Source organism: Rana temporaria, chromosome 3 (assembly GCF_905171775.1).
Source record: "Rana temporaria chromosome 3, aRanTem1.1, whole genome shotgun sequence".
Taxonomy (NCBI): domain Eukaryota; kingdom Metazoa; phylum Chordata; class Amphibia; order Anura; family Ranidae; genus Rana; species Rana temporaria.
The window spans coordinates 15,996,078-16,014,873 of NC_053491.1; the positions used below are offsets into that span (position 1 = coordinate 15,996,078).

At 46.6% G+C, this 18,796-nt stretch overlaps 1 protein-coding gene across 1 annotated transcript in view; it reads right to left on the bottom strand.

The window, feature by feature from the left end:
* Positions 1-18,796, bottom strand: part of UBAP1L (ubiquitin associated protein 1 like) — a 67,978-nt gene that overhangs the window by 23,398 nt on the left and 25,784 nt on the right. Inside the window, exons 4-5 of the mRNA XM_040342303.1 lie at positions 11,082-11,264; positions 9,087-9,188 (exon numbers count right to left, since the gene is read on the bottom strand). Coding sequence (XP_040198237.1) covers positions 9,087-9,188; positions 11,082-11,264 — 285 coding nt within the window. The remainder of the gene's footprint in view (positions 1-9,086; positions 9,189-11,081; positions 11,265-18,796) is intronic.

The window sequence follows — 18,796 nt, forward strand, 5'->3', positions numbered from 1 at the left end:
TGAAGACTGTAAGCTCTAATGAGCAAGGCCCTCTGATTCCTCTTGTACTGAATTGTATTGTACATATACTGGTTCCCCTTATGTTGTAAGGCGCTGTGCAAACTGTTAGTGCTACATAAATCCTGTATAATAATAATAAATACCGTATTTATTGGGGTATAGCGCGCTCCCGTGTATAGCGCGCACCCCTAAAGTTGCCCCCAATTCCTGTGGAAAAAAAGATTTTTGTACTTACAGTTTGGTGTCTTGCGCGACGTCCATCGGCGGCCTCGTCGGGTCCGGCGTCCGTCTGCGGCTTCGGGTGTCCTCTTCGTCGGGTCCGGCGTCCTTCTGCGGCGTCCTCCTCGCTCGTTTCCCGCGCCGAGTTTGAATATTGCTCCGGCATATACCGAGCGCAGTACACTCGGGCAGGCTCGGCTACTGTCGCGCTCACGTCCTGTACGTCCAGGACGTCAGCGCGAGAGGAGCCGAGACTGCCCGACAATACACGAGTGTACTGCGCTCGGTATATGTCGGCGCAGTATTCAAACTCGGCGCGGGAAAGCGGGTATCGGCGTATATCGCGCACCCACAATTTTGCCCTGATTTTCAGGGCAAAAAAGTGCGCGGTATACGCCGATAAATACGGTAGTAATAATGATAACGTTGTTACAATTTGGCTTGGTCACAATTGTATTTGTTATATTATTATTATTTTTTATACATACATATATATATATATATATATATATATATATATATATATGCAATATTTCGTTATAATGAAAGTGGAGTTACCCTTTAAGCACAGTTTTTCTAGCCTTAAATGGGTTGTGTTTACCTCAGGGTTTTTCACCTTAGTGCATTCTATGCATTAAAGCGGGAGTTCACCCTAAAAAAAAAAAAAAATTAACATTAGATTGATGCTCATTTTGTCTAGGGGAATCGGTAGTTTTTTTAAAAACGAAGCAGTACTTACCGTTTTAGAGAGCGATCTTCTCCGCCGCTGCCGGGTATGGTCTTCAGGACTGGGCGTTCCTATTCGAACGTCGGTGCGCAGGCGCCGTATAGAGCCGCACCGACGTTCGGCTACTTTCGGAAAATCGTGACGCGATAGATGCGACCGTCGGAAGCCTGTCAATCAAATAGGAACGCCCAGTCCCGAAGACCATACCCGGAAGCGGCGGAGAAGATCGCTCTCTACAACAGTAAGTACTGCTTTGTTTTTAAAAAAAAATACCCAATTCCTCTTGACAAAATGAGCATCAATCTAATGTTAAAAATTTACATTTCCGGGTGAACCTCTACTTTAAGATTAAAAAAAAATTGTGCTGCAGCCGCCATGGGAGAGACCTGTCAAAGTGGGCCAGTCCAGGGCCAAATTGTTGTCCCAGTCCAGCCCTGCCGAGGGGGCAATCAATGAAGAGGAGGAGCATTGGGGCCACTCTGTGCAAAACCCGTACACAGAGGAGGTAAGTATAAAATGCTTGTGATTTAAAAAAAAAAAAAAACGAACCTTTACAATCACTTTAACCTCTTCAGACCCGGGCCATAGTAAAAAGACGGCCACAAGGTGGCTCTAAAATGCCGGGAGGCCGTCTTTTTACAGCCTCGGGTCCTCTGGCCCCTGGGGGGCGCGCGCGGCGTGTCACTGGAATGATGTCCGCCAGTTACCTGCGATCAGCAGTGACAGAGCAGGGACGTGGACGTGGGACCGATGGTGTGTTTCCAGGGGCGGACTGACCATTGGGACTTTCGGGCACTGCCCGAGGGCCCCATGCCACTAGGGGGCCCCATCAGGGTTGCCAGGCTCAATAAAACCAGGGACAGTATGTAAAAATCTGTGTTCTTTTTACATCTGTCCCTGATATGTCTTAAACCGACATGCTTTTGATGTGAAAATCCTGAGATTTTAGCTGCCCCGCCTCTGCACTGCCTCCTGGCGTGGTGACCATCTGTAAGCCCGGGGGCCCCATAATCTTCTATTGGCCGGGGGCCCCATGAGTTGTCAGTCCACCCCTGTGTGTCCCTTGTACATAGGGACACAGATCGGTCACCTCCCCCAGTCAGTCCCCTCCCCCCACAGTTATAATCACTCCCTAGGGAACACATTTAACCCCTTCCTCACCCCCTAGTGTTAACCCCTTCCCTGCCAGTCACATTTATACAGTAATCAATGCATATTTATAGCACTGATCGCAGTATAAATGTGAATGGTCCCAAAAATTTGTCAAAAATGTCCGATGTGTCCGCTATAATGTCGCAGTCCTGACAAAAATCGCAGATCGCCGCCATTACTAGTAAAAAAAATGTCAGAATTCTATCCCCTATTTTGTAGCCGCTATAACTTTTGCACAAACCAATCACTATACGCTTATTGCGATTTTTTCCCCCCCAAAATAAGTAGAAGAATACGTATCGACCTAAACTGAGAAAGAAAATATATATTTTTTTTTTAAATGGGATATTTATTAGAGCAAAAAGTAAAAAATATTTAGCCAGATTCAGAGAGACGGGCGCATCTTTAGTTCGGCGTAGCGCATCCCATTTGCACTACGCCGACGTAACATAGTGAGGCAAGGCCAGTATTCACAAAGCACTTGCTCCCTAAGTTACGTTGGCGTAGCGCAAATGGCCCGGCGTAACCCCGCCTAATTCAAATTAGGCAGGTAGTGGGCATGCTACATGTAAAGTAACCATGACCCCATGTAAATGAGGGCCGTTGGTACAGCGCATGTGCGCGCATGCTCAGAATCACGTCGCAAATACTCAAAGCCCCATTCACGTACGCTTACGCAAACAACGTAAAATACGACGGCTGTTCCGTCGTCCATACCTTGCATGGGCTGCGCCATCTTTTCGGTGGTTTATCTTTACGCCGTCTTACGTAAACAGTGTAGCTTACTGCGACGGGCGTACGTACGTTCGTTCGTGAATCGGCGTATCTTGCTCATTTACATATTCGACGCGTAAATCCACGTAAACGCCCCTAGCGGCCAGTGTAAATATGCACATAAGATACGACGGCGTAGGAGACTTACGTCGGTCGTATCTTAGCAACAGTGAGGCGTATCTCATTTTAAGAATGCGCGCAAAGATAAGACGGCGCTCATTCGGATTTACGACGGCGTCTCTACTGACACACCGTCGTAAGTCTCTCTGAATCTGGCTAATTGTGTTTTTTCAAAATTGTTGCTCTTTTTTTTGCCTTTAGCGTAAAATATAAAAACCGTAGAGGTGATAAAATACCACCAAAAGAAAGCTCTATTTGTGGGAAAAAAAGGACGTCAATTTTATTTGGGAGCCACGTCGCACGACCGCGCAATTGTCAGTTAAAGCGACGCAGTGCCGAAAGCTGAAATTTCGCCTGGGCAGGAAGGGGGTATATGTGCCCAGTAAGCAAGTGGTTAATAGCAGAAAAAATAAAAGCAACAATGAAAAAAATGACCTAACTAAACAATAATACATAGTTGTAGAATATTCTTATAAAGACGTATCCCACTTCCATAGTAGGGGGGGGGGGGATTCCCCTATAAGGATTGCCAGTATACAAATAAAAAACATAAGTGAGCACAGAGACATAATAAAAAAGAAATGACATGACTGAGGGAGGTCACTAGAGTGCAAATCAAAAGAAATAAATATATGATTAACATTGTAGCTTATGAGAAAGGAAGATGTTGACAAGACGCCTAGAAAATACTGCGCACAACATTGTTATAGCCAACCACGGGGCTCAGCAGGGGGTCTTAAAGCGATACTAAACCCAAAAGGAAAGATTTATTATATCGCTTACCAACTCTTATGCCGCGTAATTTTTCGTGTTGTAAAAAACTACGTTTTTTAAAAATGTCATTTAAAACGATTGTGTGTGGTCTTCAGAGCATTTTTCGGGTTCTGAAAACGGCCACATTTTTTTTCGAACATGCTCTATTTTTTTTACGAAGTTTTAAACGTTGTCGTTTTTCGGGTTGTAAAAAATGCTCGTGTGTGGGCTTTAACAACGTGAAAAACCCGCGCATGCTCAGAAGCAAGTTATGAGACGGGAGCGCTCGTTCTGGTAAAACTACCGCTCGTAATGGAGTAAGCACATTCATCACGCTGTAACAGACAGAAAAGCGCAAATCATCTTTTACAAACACGGAATCAGCTAAAGCAGCCCCAAGGGTGGCGCCATCCGCATGGAACTTCCCCTTTATAGTGCCGTCGTACCAGGGGAGGGCTGGCAGCCTTAGGCCTGGTGGCAAAGTCCAGTCAAGTGGCCTATTGAACCGTCGAATGAGCTCACCATCCGGTCGCAGGGAGTTGTAGTTTCCTCTGCGCTGCTCTGTTTTCCACCCACCGGGAGCTTGAGCGTGGACTACAACTCCCAGAATGCAACAGCGAATGGTGAGCCGCTGTGGCTGTGCCCCCGGCCCGACTTCCTAATGCAGAATAAAAAAAGATGGTAAAGGGCAGAGACTGCCGACCATTTTGAACATAAGTTAGAGCTGCCTGGGGGGCAATTGCCACCCTGCCCCCTGGCCCAGCCCTCCCCTGCGTTGTACGTGTTGTACGTCACCTCGCTTTGCTAGATAATTTTTTTTTCAGGATCGTGTGTAGGCAACGTCGTTTTAAAGATGAAGTCGAAAAAAGCCTGAAAAACGTTGTTTTTTTACAATCCGAAAAATGATCGTGTGTACGCGGCATTAGATGTGACGGCTGCATTTGTTTTTTTTTTAGGCTTTCTTTGCTCTGTTTTCTCCTGGTGATCTCGCCAGAACAATAACTCCTACAAATATCAGCTTTTATTTATTCATTTAAAAACTTTATCCCAAAAGGGAAAAAAAAAACTGTTGCTACAACTGCTTATGTAACCGCAAAGTAAGCTGGAGTTTGGCTTCAGTTTGTTAGTGTATTTAAATCTGCTAGTACATCTAACACTCCCCTCCCACCAGATTGACAATGCTGCTATTCAAATGCAGTGGCAACTGAAGGTAATTTTCTTCGGGGGGTTGGCAAACAGTACCAGCCCATCCCAACCCCCCCCCCCCCAGTCGGTCGGCTGTCAAGTCTGGTGCACTTACCCCATCAGTGCTTCTCCTAGGCTCTTGGTGGCGGCAAACAGGACCACCCCATCCCAAACCCCCCAATTGGTCGGCCGTCAAGTCTGGTGCACTTACCCCATCAGCGCTTCTCCCGGGCTCTGGTGGCAGCAGCGGCATGGCTCTCCCTTCCCCTGCTCTGCAGTCTCCACAAGCGATGGCTTTTTTAAAAATGTCATTTTATTTCATGCCAAAAAACGACCGTGTGTACGCGGCATAAGTCATGTTTTGTGAAGGGATCAAATACTTATTATTTCACTCATTAAAATGCTAATTCATTTATAACTTTTTTTAAATGCATTTTTATGGATATCTTTGTTGTTATTCCGTCTCTGAGGCCCCGTACACACGACCGAGTTTCTCGGCAGAATTCAGCCAGAAACTCGATCGGAGCTGGATCCTGCCGAGAAACCCGGCGTGTGTACACTTTCGGCCGAGGAAGCCGACGAGTTCCTCGTCGAGCCAAATAGAGAACATGTTCTCTATTTCCTCGTTGTTCAATGAGGAAAGTTGGCTCGCCGAGATCCTCGGCGGCTTCACACAGAACTCGACGAGCAAAACGATGAGTTTTGCCCGTCGAGTTCCTCGGACGTGTGTACGGGGCCTCACTGTTAAAATAAACCGACCAAAAAAATGATAGACGGATCGTTTCTTTGTCAGTGGGGCAAACGTACAAAATCAGCAGGGGGTCAAATACTTTTTCCCCCTCACTGTACCACAGCCAACATTGGAATAAACTAGTCTCTGACCAGAGCTGCATTTTGGATGGGTCTGGTTTGATCACCGAGCCAAGCCGTAAAGACATGGGGGGGGGGGGGGGGGGACTCCTTGGCAAATGGCATCTATAGCTATGTATTCTTGTTACATTTTCCAATTTTATTGCATTTGTTATGTTTATCTGTTATTATTTAACCACTTCAATACTGAGCTTTTTCACTCCTTTCCTGCCCAGGCCAATTTTCAGCTTTCAGCGCTGTCACGCTTTGAATGACAATTGCGCGGTCGTGCGACGTGGCTCCCAAACAAAATTGACGTCCTTTTTTCCCCACAAATAGAACTTTCTTTTGGTGGTATTTGATCACCTCTGCGGTTTTTATTTTTTGCGCTATAAACCAAATAAGACTGACAATTTTGAAAAAAACACAATATTTTTTACTTTTTGCTATAATAACTATCCCCATTTTTTTTTTTAAAACAATTTTTTTTCTCAGTTTAGGCCGATATGTATTTTTGGTAAATAGCGTATAGTGATTGGTTTGCGCAAAAGTTATAGCATCTACAAAATAGGGGATAGATTTATTACTTTTTTTTTTTACTAGTAATAGCGGTTATCGGCGATATTGCGCAAAAGTTATAGGGCCGGATTCAGATACATTGGAGTATCTTTAGGCGCGGCGTAACGTATCTCAGATACGTTACGCCGCCATAAATTAGGGCACAAGTTCCGTATTCAGAAAGAACTTGCGCCCTTAGTTAACGTAACATATAAGGTCCGGCGTAAGCCCGTCTAATTCAAATGTGGATGATGTGGGCGTGTTTTATTTAAATTCACTGTGACCCCACGTATTTGACGTATTTTACGAACGGCGCATGCGCCGTTCGTGAAAAAAAGCCAGTGCACATGCTCGAAATTACGCCGCAAATCGTCATTGCGTTAGACGTGAACGTAACTTACGTACAGCCCTATTCGCGAACGACTTACGCAAACGACGTAACATTTTCAAAATTCGACGCGAGAACGACGGCCATACTTAACATAGGATACCCCTCATATAGCAGGGGTAACTTTACGCCGGAAAAAGGCTAACGTAAACGATGTAAAAAAATGCGCCTGGCGGACGTACGTTTCTGAATCGGCGTAAATACCTAATTTGCATATTCATCGCGGAAATATACGGAAGCGCCACCTAGCGGCCAGCGTAAATATGCAGCCTAAGATAAGACACTTACGCTGGTCGGATCTTAGGGAAATTCTGGCGTATCTTGCTTTCTGAATACAGAAAGAAGATACGCCGGCGCTTCGTAGCACTTACGCGGCGTATCAATAGATACGCCGGCGTAAAGGCTATCTGAATCCGGGCCATAGTGTCTACAAAATAGGGGACATATTTATATCCTTATTATTATTTTTATATTTTTACCAGTAATGGCGGTGATCTGCGATTTTTAGCGACATTGCGGTGGACAGATCGGACACTTTTGACACTATTTTGGGACCATTCACATTTATACAGCGAACAGTGCTATAAATATGCACTGATTACTGTATAAATGTGACTGGCAGGGAAGTGGTTAACACTAGGGGGCGAGGAAGGGGTTATTGTGTTCCCTAGGGAGTGATTCTTACTGTGGGGGGAGGGGACTGACTGGGGGAGGTGACCGATGCTGTGTCTCTATGTACAAGGGACACACCATCGGTCTCTTCTCTCCCTGACAGGACGTGGAGCTCTGTGTTTACACACAGAGATCCACATCCCTGGTTTTGTAAATGGTGATCGCGGGCATCGCGACCGCTAGGCACACGCATCGGCAACCCGCGTGACGCGGCGGACACAGATTACGCCTGATGCGCGCCCGCGGCACGCGCAGGAAACTAGTAAACAGAAGGACGTCCAGGGATGTCCTCCCGGCAATTGAGCGCCGCGCTGTAGACTTCTTTTGTCTTAAGCGCGGCTGCAAAGCGGTTAATTAAATGTTATATACACTTTGATTTTTACCTACAAGTGTTTGTGTGATCTCTCTGCACAAATGACACTGGCAGGGAAGGGGTTAACACTAGGGGGTGATCACTTATTTTTTCAGTTTTGGATGGAGTGGAGAGGGATTAGAACCCCCGTCAGTTTTGTATTGCTGTCTAAACCCCCGCTGGGAAGATTCTTCCGCTCTTTGTCCTTTTTACCATTATCATTGAAAGTGAAAGTAAAAGAAAATCACATATTTTGGGTTGTCCCCACAAAAGTAATAGAGGGGAAATCTTCCAATGGGGACAATAGTTATGGTGAGCTGGGGGTCCCCAAAGGGATTCCCTTAATTTGCAGGGATTTCCTCTCACTTCCTGTTTGGCTATGAGACAGGAAATGGAGGTAAATGTCCCCAATGGGGCACAGATGGCAGGAAAAAAATAATCAGACAGGGGTTATAACCCTCCCTTACTCTATTATCTAAAATGAAAAAAAAAAAAAAGTTCTGCCCGCCGCGTGCCTCGGGAGTGCGGCCGTGGGTCCCGGGAACTTGATGCTCCCAGGAGTCCTGCCATTGCGGTCGGCAAGAGCAAAACGGGGGAATGCCTTTGTAAACATAACATTCCCCTATTCTGCCTAGTGACACGGGGAACGGTCATCAGTGGCGTGTCACGTGTAGCCACGCCCCCTAACAGTAAGAATCACTTCCTAGGGAACACTTAACCCCTGCAGCGCCACCTAGTGGTTAACCTCTTCACTGCCATTTTTACACTAATCAGTGCATTTTTATAGCACTGATCGCTGTAAAAATGACAATGGTCCCAAAATGGTGTCAAAAGTGTCCGATGTGTCCGCCATAATGTCGCAGTCATGATAAAAATCATAACCATAACCATAACCATAAAACAGTCCCCTATTTTGAAGAAGCTATAACTTTTGCGCAAACCAATCAATAAACGCTTATTGCATTTTTTTACCAAAAATATGTAGAAGAATACGTATCGGTCTAAACTGAGGAAAAAACTAAATTTTTTATATATTTTTGGGGGATATTTATTATAGCAAAAAGTTAAAAATATTATTTTTTTTTCAAAATTGTCGCTCTTTTTTTGTTTATAGCGCAAAAAATAAAACCGCAGAGGTGATCAAATACCACCAAAAGAAAGCTCTATTTGTGGGGAAAAAATTACGTAAATTTTTTTTTGGGAGCCACGTCGCACGACCGCGCAATTGTCAGTAAAAGCGACGCAGTGCCGAATCGCAAAAAGTGGCCCGGTCTTTACACTGGTCCGGGCATGAAGCGGTTAAAAATAATTATCAGAATGTTTCTAAATAAATCTACCTTTATCTCCGAGTTTTGGAACATCTCCATGGCCTCTTCCACCAGGCCCTCCTCATATCCAAGTTTACAAAGTCGATCTGTGGCTCCCAGATAACCCAAGACCTGTTGTAAGCGACAGAAAAGACTACAATGAGAAGGTGTTTAGGATATTGGTCTGTTTGGAGAAAATGAGCATTGCATATAGAGATATAGATTTATTTTCCTAGGTGGATGGTTTCAAAAAAGAGCCAAAAAATCCGTATTAAACCTGGGAATAGATTCAGTCTCATCTCATACTAGACTGGTGCTTACTGACGTCTTAATGGCAGTGCACTGGAAAACCCACTGTTATTCAATCACTCACAGACACTATTGACCTGACAATGCACCAATGCCCTTTGAAAACGTCACGTGTGACGAAACATGTCAGGGCGGAGCTGCGCATTGACGTCACCATGCTCTACGTGACCCCAGAAGCACAGGTGTTCGCTTAGGAATTTTATTGCCGGCAAGCTTTTTAAATCCTTTGTATTTTTATCATTTTTGAACTTTTAAATAAAACGATATAGGGCCGGATTCAGATACATTGGAGTATCTTTCCGGGTGGCGCAACGTATCTCAGATACGGTACGCCGCCGTAAATTTGGGCGCAAGTTCCGTATTCAGAAAGAATTTGCGCCCTTAGTTACAGCGGCGTAACGTATGTGTGTCGGCGTAAGCCCGCCTAATTCAAATGGGGATGATGTGGGCGTGTTTTACTTAAATGAATGGTGACCCCTCGTATTTTACATTTTTTACGAACGGCGCATGCTCGAAATTACGCCACAAATCGTCATTGCTTTAGACGTGGACGTAACTTACGTACAGCCCTATTCGCGAACGACTTACGCAAACGGCGTAAAATCTTCAAAACTCGACGCGGGAACGACGTCCATACTTAACATTGGCTACGCCTCATATAGCAGGGGTAACTTTACGCCGGAAAAAGCCTAAACGACGTAAAAAAATGCGCCGGCCGGACGTACGTTTCTGAATGGGTGTATTTACCTAATTAGCATATTCCTCGCGTAAATATACGGAAGCGCCACCTAGCGGCCAGCGTAAATATGCAGCCTAAGATACGACGGTGTAAGACACTTACGCCGGTCGGATCTTAGGGAAATCTATGCGTAACTGATTCTATGAATCAGTCGCATAGATACGACCCCGCGCACTCAGAGATACAACGGCGTATCTCCTTTCTGAATCCGGGCCACAGTCAGGGCCGATCAGATAGGGTCACAGGCGCCTGGGTGCAGAAATATTTCTGGCGCCCCCACATGGGCGTTGTCCTTTTACTAACTCCTCCCCTTTACATCTCATTATACATCACATCTGTAGATGGACTAGGCGCAGGAATGGGCAGAGGCTGTGTATCCTATGCAATCTATCATGCCATAAAACATCTAGAGCAGGGGCAGCCCAGAGCACGTGTAAAGGGATGCTGGGAATGCCATCCCCCAGCACACAGCACACTGAACACTGTGACTCACCTAGATTCTCTCTCTGTGCAGCCTGAGATAGAGATGGGAGTGGGAGGCATTCCAACTGGAGTTGGTGGAGACAGTGTGGGATCCAAGACTCCCAGTGTTAGGAATTCATTCCTGCACATCAGCACTCAGCAGCCACTGAAAACTAGAACTCTCATGTCAGGAAGAGGAGCGGCCCCTCCCCCGAGCACTGCCAGGCTGGACGGGCTGCCCTATGCTCACACATCAGTTTTGGACGGACACACACCTATGCTCAGAACACTAGTTCTGGATGGACACAAACAAGGAGAGAAGGAGGGAGGGGAGAACTCTGGCACTTTGGCGCCCCCACCTCTGCAGGCGCCTGGGTGCAATGCACCCTGCCTAGGATCGGCCCTGATGGTCTCCCTTTTATATTGTAAAGCGATGCGTAAACTGTTGGCGCTATATAAATCCTGTATAATAATAATGTTGAGGCAAACTTGGATAAATCTGAGGATCAGCTTACCTGTTCTAGGCTTTGTCCTCCCATTTTTTGGAGTGCAATCAAAGCTCTGCGCACAGGGTATCCCATGGAAGTCACAGCCTCAATGACATCTTGCTCTTCTTGGCTAAGAGCTTGAAGAACATCCCCTGAGGAGTCTGAGTAATTTTGTCGTGTAGGTGGAAGGCAGGAGTATGGGCTCAAAGACTGAAGGGACAAAAATAAAAGGTCCTGTAAGACAATTGTTTGTTTGGCAACAAGACAAAAAAAAAACAACCTAGGATAAACTTAGCGATGGATAGTTTATATAAGCCTTTGTAGATAATAATGTTGTAGAATGTCGAGTTTTATTACCACAGCGAGCTTTAAAAGGCAGACATTTAGGCCCAGATTCTCAAAAGGGATACGACGGCGCATCTCCAGATACGCCGTCGTATCTCTGCCTAGCGCCGTCACATCTATGCGACTGATTCTTAGAATCAGTTACGCATAGATATTCATTAGATCCGACAGGCGTAAGTCTCTTACGCCGTCCGATCTTAAATGCAATTTTTTTTTTGCCCGCTAGGTTGCGCTTCCGTCGATTTCCCTGTCGAGTATGCAAATTAGCTAGATACGCGAATTCCCGAACGTACGCGCGGCCGACGCAGTAAAGTTACGATGTTTACGTTAGGCTTTTCCCGGAGAACCCACATCCAATTTGCAATGGTGTGAACCCAGCCTCCAATAGAGGAACATTTTAACAGAACAGGTTAAAGCGGTGTTCCACCCGCAAATTTTTTTCTTTAAAATTCAGCAGCTACAAACACTGTAGCTGCTGACTTTAAATAAGGACACTTACCTGTCCAGGGAGCCCGCGATGTCAGCCTCCAGAGCCTTGCGGCCTCACTGCCCGTTTCCTACTGCGCATGCACAATTCCCGCAGCGCTTTGTGAATGGCCAGCTGTCTTTTTGGGACACGCACAGATCCCAGAAGACAGCGGGGGGGGGGGGGAATCATCATTTCCCAGGAGCACAGGCGAGGTAGAAAGTGAACTAGGAGCTCCGCGGTATAGAAATTGGCAGATTAGTACGACTTGCGCCGTCGTATCTTAGGGTGCAATATTTAGGCTGGCCGCTAGGTGGCGCTTCCATTGAGCTCAGCGTAGAATATGTAAATCACTAGATACGCCTATTCACGAACGTATGCGCGCCCGTCGCAGTAAAGATACGCCGTTTACGTAGGGCATTTTCAGGCGTAAAGTTATTCCATCAAATAGCTGGCCTAGTCAATGTTAAGTATGGCCGTCGTTCCCGTGTCGAAATTTGAAAATTTTACGTCGTTTGTGTAAGTCGTCTGTGAATAGGGCTGGACGTAATTTACGTCCACATCGAAACCAATATGTCATTGCGGCGTACTTTGCCACAATGCACACTGGGATATGTACACGGACGGCGCATGCGCCGTTCTTAAAAAACGTCAATCACGTCGGGTCACAGTTAATCTACATAAAACACGCCCCCCACATCCTCATTTGAATTCGGCGCGCTTACGCCAGCCTATTCACCCTACGCCGCCGTAACTTAGCAGGCAAGTACTTTGTGAATACAGTACTTGCCTATCTAACTTACGGCGGCGTAGTCTAAATACGATACGCTACACTTTGAATCCACCTAAAAGAAACGCTCCTCAATACTTAAGCCAGAAAATAAAACCCTACGTCACCAATCGCGTCCTCCTGTCAACTAACCAAAACCTCCTCCAAATCCCGCTATAAATCTAAGGGAGAACGAAGATTTGCAGTCGAAGGACCCCGGCTCTGGAACGCTCTACCCACAAACATCCGCATGGAAGAAAACCATCGGGCTTTTAGGAAAAAACTAAAGACCCCCCTCTTCTGAAGGATCAGGACGACACTGGATGCAAAAAGCGCCTTGAGGCGATTTAGTTCGCATTTGAAGCGCTATACAAGTTACTCACTCACTCAACAAGGCGTTTCTAGTAAGTAAAGACATTTTTTTTTCTCCAATTTTTTTTTATAGCTTTCAATGAGACTGCTAATGTAAAAAATATTTTATAGGGTGGACCTCCGCTTTAAGTTCACGCATAATAAATAACAAATTCATAAACAGGAATTTATACTTTAGTGGAAGGACCAGCTTATGTTTGACATTTATTTGCCTTTGCTGCCCAGATTTAAAGTTTTTTACCACCATTATGTTCCCACATTGATTTCCTCTGTTTGTTCCTCATGTCCAGTTGTTGAAATAAATAATCCAAGCCATGTTGGTTTTATATTATTAATGGACCTTTGTGAAGGATATGCTTCAGTTAATTCTCCCTGCTAGTAATGCTGTGTATGAAAGGGTAATTGATCTAGTGTGTTGTGTGAAGAAGCCCTGTGTTTACTGTTTACTGTGATTAGAAGGGGCTCATGTTAATTATTCTGATTGCTTCATTGTGGTAATTACCTCTTCTATATGCGGGGCCAAGCTGTCTAGATAACGTATTCTGTTACAACTAGTAATTACCTTCACCGATGTCATTATCTAAAGAAATGTGTCTTCAGAGTTGGCGCCAAAGTGTCTGCCTATAATCTGTATGAGAGCCCCCACTGTGTGTGGAAAGGGGGTGGAGATTTCATTGTTCTTTGATTGAGGATTTAGCTTGTAAACTGCATATATACCTGGTAGCAAGCTGTCATTAAAGTCTCTTGTTCCAGCAGTAAGCTCTGACTCATGTGTGGATTATTGGGCGATCCCAGGAATATTCCTCCTCGTGGAATATTGGGGTGATTTGCTTTTATGGGAAGAAGGGAATGCTTGACGGGGATATTCTAATTCCGTCACAACCTTCTTTCTAGATAATCTGATACATTTTTATTTCCTGAGTAATATCCTCAAGTAACATGTGACTTTGAGATCTTCTACTTGAGGATATTTATCCCAAATTGTCTATTACCAATATGGTGATATGTATTCAAACACTTCAGCCCCGGACCATTTGGCTGGCCAAAGACCAGAGCACTTTTTGTGATTCGGCAATGTGTCGCTTTAACTGACAATTGCGCGGACGTGGCTTCCAAACAAAATTGACGTCCTTTTTTTCCTACAAATAGAGCTTTCTTTTGGTGGTATTTAATCACCTCTGTGGATTTCATTTTTTTTTATTCTGCGACAATTTTGAAAAAAATATCTATATTTTTTACTTTTTGCTATAATAAATATCCCCAAAAAATCTATAAAAAAACGAATGTTTTCCTCAGTTTAGTCTGATACGTATTCTTCTACATATTTTTGGTAAAAATTAAATCGCAATAAGCGTTTATTGATTGGTTTGCACAAAAGTTATAGCGTCTACAAAATAGGGGATAGTTTTATGGCATTTTTATTAATATATATTTTTTTTACTAGTAATGGCGGCGATCATGATGACTGTGACATTATGGCAGACATATCGGACACTTTTGATGCTATTTTGGGACCATTCACATTTATACAGCGATCAGTGCTATAAAAATGCACTAATTACTGTATAAATGTGACTGGCAGTGAAGGGTTTAACCACTAGGGGGCTAGAAAGGGGTTAAAGGGGCTGTAAAGGTAAATGTTTTTTTCACCTTAAAGCGACACTAAAGGCAACATTATTTTTTTTTAAATAACAAACATGTTATACTTACCTCCACTGTGCAGCTCGTTTTGCACAGGGTGTCCCCAAATCCAGTCTTCTGGGGTCCCTCGGCGGCTGTTGCGGCTCCTCCACGCAAAAGCTTTCCACCTTCATGCGAGCGAGCTTGCATGGTGGAAAGCTTTTGCGAGCGCGCTCCCGTGATACAGCGGTGGGCATAGCCGCCGACAGTATTACTCGGCCCCGCCCCCTGGCGCGCCGCGTCATCCGCTGTGATTGACAGCAGCGCCAGCCAATGGCTGCGCTGCTATCAATCCGTCCAGCCTAGCCAATTAATGGCCAGGCTGGGAACCGAAGAGGATCACATGGACGCGCGCGGGACTTTCGAGGGGTCAGGTAAGTTAAAACGGGGGTTCGGGGGGGGGCCGGCACGTCGGAAGTTTTTTCACCTTAATGCATGGGATGCATTAAGGTGAAAAAACATCCGACAGTACCAGCCACCCCCGAGCCCCAGTTTAACTTACCTGACCCCTCGCGCTTGCCCCCGTCATCCTCCTCGGTTCTCAGCCTGGTCGTTGATTGGCTACACTGGATGGATTGAAAGCAGCGCAGCCATTGGCTGGCGCTGCTGTCAATCACATCCAATGACCCGGCGCCCCGGGGGGCGGGGCGAGTGATACCAACGGCGGCTATGGCCGCCACTGTATCACGGGAGCGTGCCCGCAAGATCTTTCCACCATGTGAGCTCGCTCGCATGAAGGTGGAAAGCTCTTGTCGGGGGGGGGGGGGGAGCCGAGACAGCCGCCGAGGGACCCCAGAAGACCAGGTTCGGGGACACTCTGTGCAAAATGAGCAGTGGATCTTTATCTTTACTGATCCTTTAAGTGTGTCCTAGGAAGTGATTCTAACTGTTAGGGGGTGTGGCTACGAGTGACACGTCACTGATTGCTGCTCCCGACGAGAGGGAACAGACGAACAGTGACAGTGTCACTAGGCAGAACGGGAAGATGTTAATATAGTAAAAATACTGGAATCCAAACTTGGATGATATAACATGGTATCTGAATGACTGTCTTGTTTACACTGGCCTCTCCCCCTTCTGCAGCTCTGTAAACCGATCGCGGGACACCGGCGGACATCGAGTCCGCGGGTCCCGCAATCACGGTCACGGAGCTCGCGGCAGGGGCACGCGCGCGCCCGCACGGCGGGAATTTCAAAGTAACGGACATATACTTTACTTTGCCCAGCCGTGCCATTCTGCCGACGTATATGTACAGGAGTCGGTCAGGAACCGATTAATTTGTTTTCTTATAGTTTTAGCATGTGTTCATTTGCTTACTATTAGGTAGATTCAGGTACATTGGTTTAACTTTAGGGCGGCGTAGCTTAGCCTTTTAGGCTACGCCGCCGTAAATTAGTTAGGCTAGTAATGATTCTAAATCAACTTACCTGCTAATCTACGGCGGCGTAGCCTAAAACGAGCGGGCGTAAGGGCGCCTAATTCAAATTGGTTGGAGGGGGGCGTGTTGTATGGAAATGAGGCTTAACCTCACGTTTTTTGACGTTTTTTGTCACTGCGCATGCGCCGGGCGACTACATTTCCCAGTGCGCATTGTGGCTAAGTACACCGTACGGGCCTATTGATTTAGACGTGGACGTAAACGACGTAACTCCCGATTCGCGGACAACTTATGCAAACGACGTAAAAAATTCGAACCTCGCGGCGGGAACGGCGGCCATACTTTAACATTGTTATTCCACCTCATAGGTGGAATAACTTTAGGCCACCTAAGGCCTTACGGAAACGACGTAATTCAACTGCGGCGGGCTGGCGTACGTTCGGGAATCGGTGTACAAGCTAATTTACATATTCTACGCCGGCCGTAATGGAAGCGCCACCTAGCGGCCATCCGATTGCAAGCTAAGATAGAACGGCGCAAGCCGTCCTATCTTAGCTTTGTTTAAGCGTATCTCTGTTTGAGCATACGCTTAAACATACGGCGGCGTAGATTCGGAGTTAGGTCGGCATATCTACTGATAAGCCGGCCTAACTCTTTGTGAATCTACCTATATGACATCATGTGGTAAACAATCAAACCTTACCATGTGGGTGGGCTTGTGGCAGCGTATTGGTGGGATGGAGCCAGCGCTGTGTGGTCTCTTCGGACAGCAACACGTTGAAGTTGGAGGTGGCGTTGGGCTCAAAGTGGCTCCACAACGGCTGCTTCTCTGGTGCTGGCCCGGTGGAGATCCTCTACCTTCAGAGCTTCCCTTATGGGGATGAACCAGTGCTGTAATTCTCTTGTTTGCTGCTTCCACCTCACCCCTAAAACTATGTGGAGGGGTCAAGGACATTCTCTTTTTAACGTGGGATGGTGGAGATTCAGAATGAGAGCAGCGGCATTTGGGTGGAGGGCTTGGCAGGAGGGGAGAAGTACGGGGCCTAGCAGTCCACTGGGGCTGAGGGCTTCTACACAAACGAGCCTCGACTTCTCTCTGCCGAGCTTCCATCTCACTTTCCTCTGAAGAAGAGTATTCATCATCCTCGGAGTAACCATCTTCCTCAAAGCTGCGCTGCTATCAATCCGTCCAGCCTAGCCAATTAATGGCCAGGCTGGGAACCGAAGAGGATCACATGGACGCGCGCGGGACTTTCGAGGGGTCAGGTAAGTTAAAACGGGGGTTCGGGGGGGGCCGGCACGTCGGAAGTTTTTTCACCTTAATGCATGGGATGCATTAAGGTGAAAAAACATCCGACAGTACCAGCCACCCCCGAGCCCCAGTTTAACTTACCTGACCCCTCGCGCTTGCCCCCGTCATCCTCCTCGGTTCTCAGCCTGGTCGTTGATTGGCTACACTGGATGGATTGAAAGCAGCGCAGCCATTGGCTGGCGCTGCTGTCAATCACATCCAATGACCCGGCGCCCCGGGGGGCGGGGCGAGTGATACCAACGGCGGCTATGGCCGCCACTGTATCACGGGAGCGTGCCCGCAAGATCTTTCCACCATGTGAGCTCGCTCGCATGAAGGTGGAAAGCTCTTGTCGGGGGGGGGGGGGGAGCCGAGACAGCCGCCGAGGGACCCCAGAAGACCAGGTTCGGGGACACTCTGTGCAAAATGAGCAGTGGATCTTTATCTTTACTGATCCTTTAAGTGTGTCCTAGGAAGTGATTCTAACTGTTAGGGGGTGTGGCTACGAGTGACACGTCACTGATTGCTGCTCCCGACGAGAGGGAACAGACGAACAGTGACAGTGTCACTAGGCAGAACGGGAAGATGTTAATATAGTAAAAATACTGGAATCCAAACTTGGATGATATAACATGGTATCTGAATGACTGTCTTGTTTACACTGGCCTCTCCCCCTTCTGCAGCTCTGTAAACCGATCGCGGGACACCGGCGGACATCGAGTCCGCGGGTCCCGCAATCACGGTCACGGAGCTCGCGGCAGGGGCACGCGCGCGCCCGCACGGCGGGAATTTCAAAGTAACGGACATATACTTTACTTTGCCCAGCCGTGCCATTCTGCCGACGTATATGTACAGGAGTCGGTCAGGAACCGATTAATTTGTTTTCTTATAGTTTTAGCATGTGTTCATTTGCTTACTATTAGGTAGATTCAGGTACATTGGTTTAACTTTAGGGCGGCGTAGCTTAGCCTTTTAGGCTACGCCGCCGTAAATTAGTTAGGCTAGTAATGATTCTAAATCAACTTACCTGCTAATCTACGGCGGCGTAGCCTAAAACGAGCGGGCGTAAGGGCGCCTAATTCAAATTGGTTGGAGGGGGGCGTGTTGTATGGAAATGAGGCTTAACCTCACGTTTTTTGACGTTTTTTGTCACTGCGCATGCGCCGGGCGACTACATTTCCCAGTGCGCATTGTGGCTAAGTACACCGTACGGGCCTATTGATTTAGACGTGGACGTAAACGACGTAACTCCCGATTCGCGGACAACTTATGCAAACGACGTAAAAAATTCGAACCTCGCGGCGGGAACGGCGGCCATACTTTAACATTGTTATTCCACCTCATAGGTGGAATAACTTTAGGCCACCTAAGGCCTTACGGAAACGACGTAATTCAACTGCGGCGGGCTGGCGTACGTTCGGGAATCGGTGTACAAGCTAAT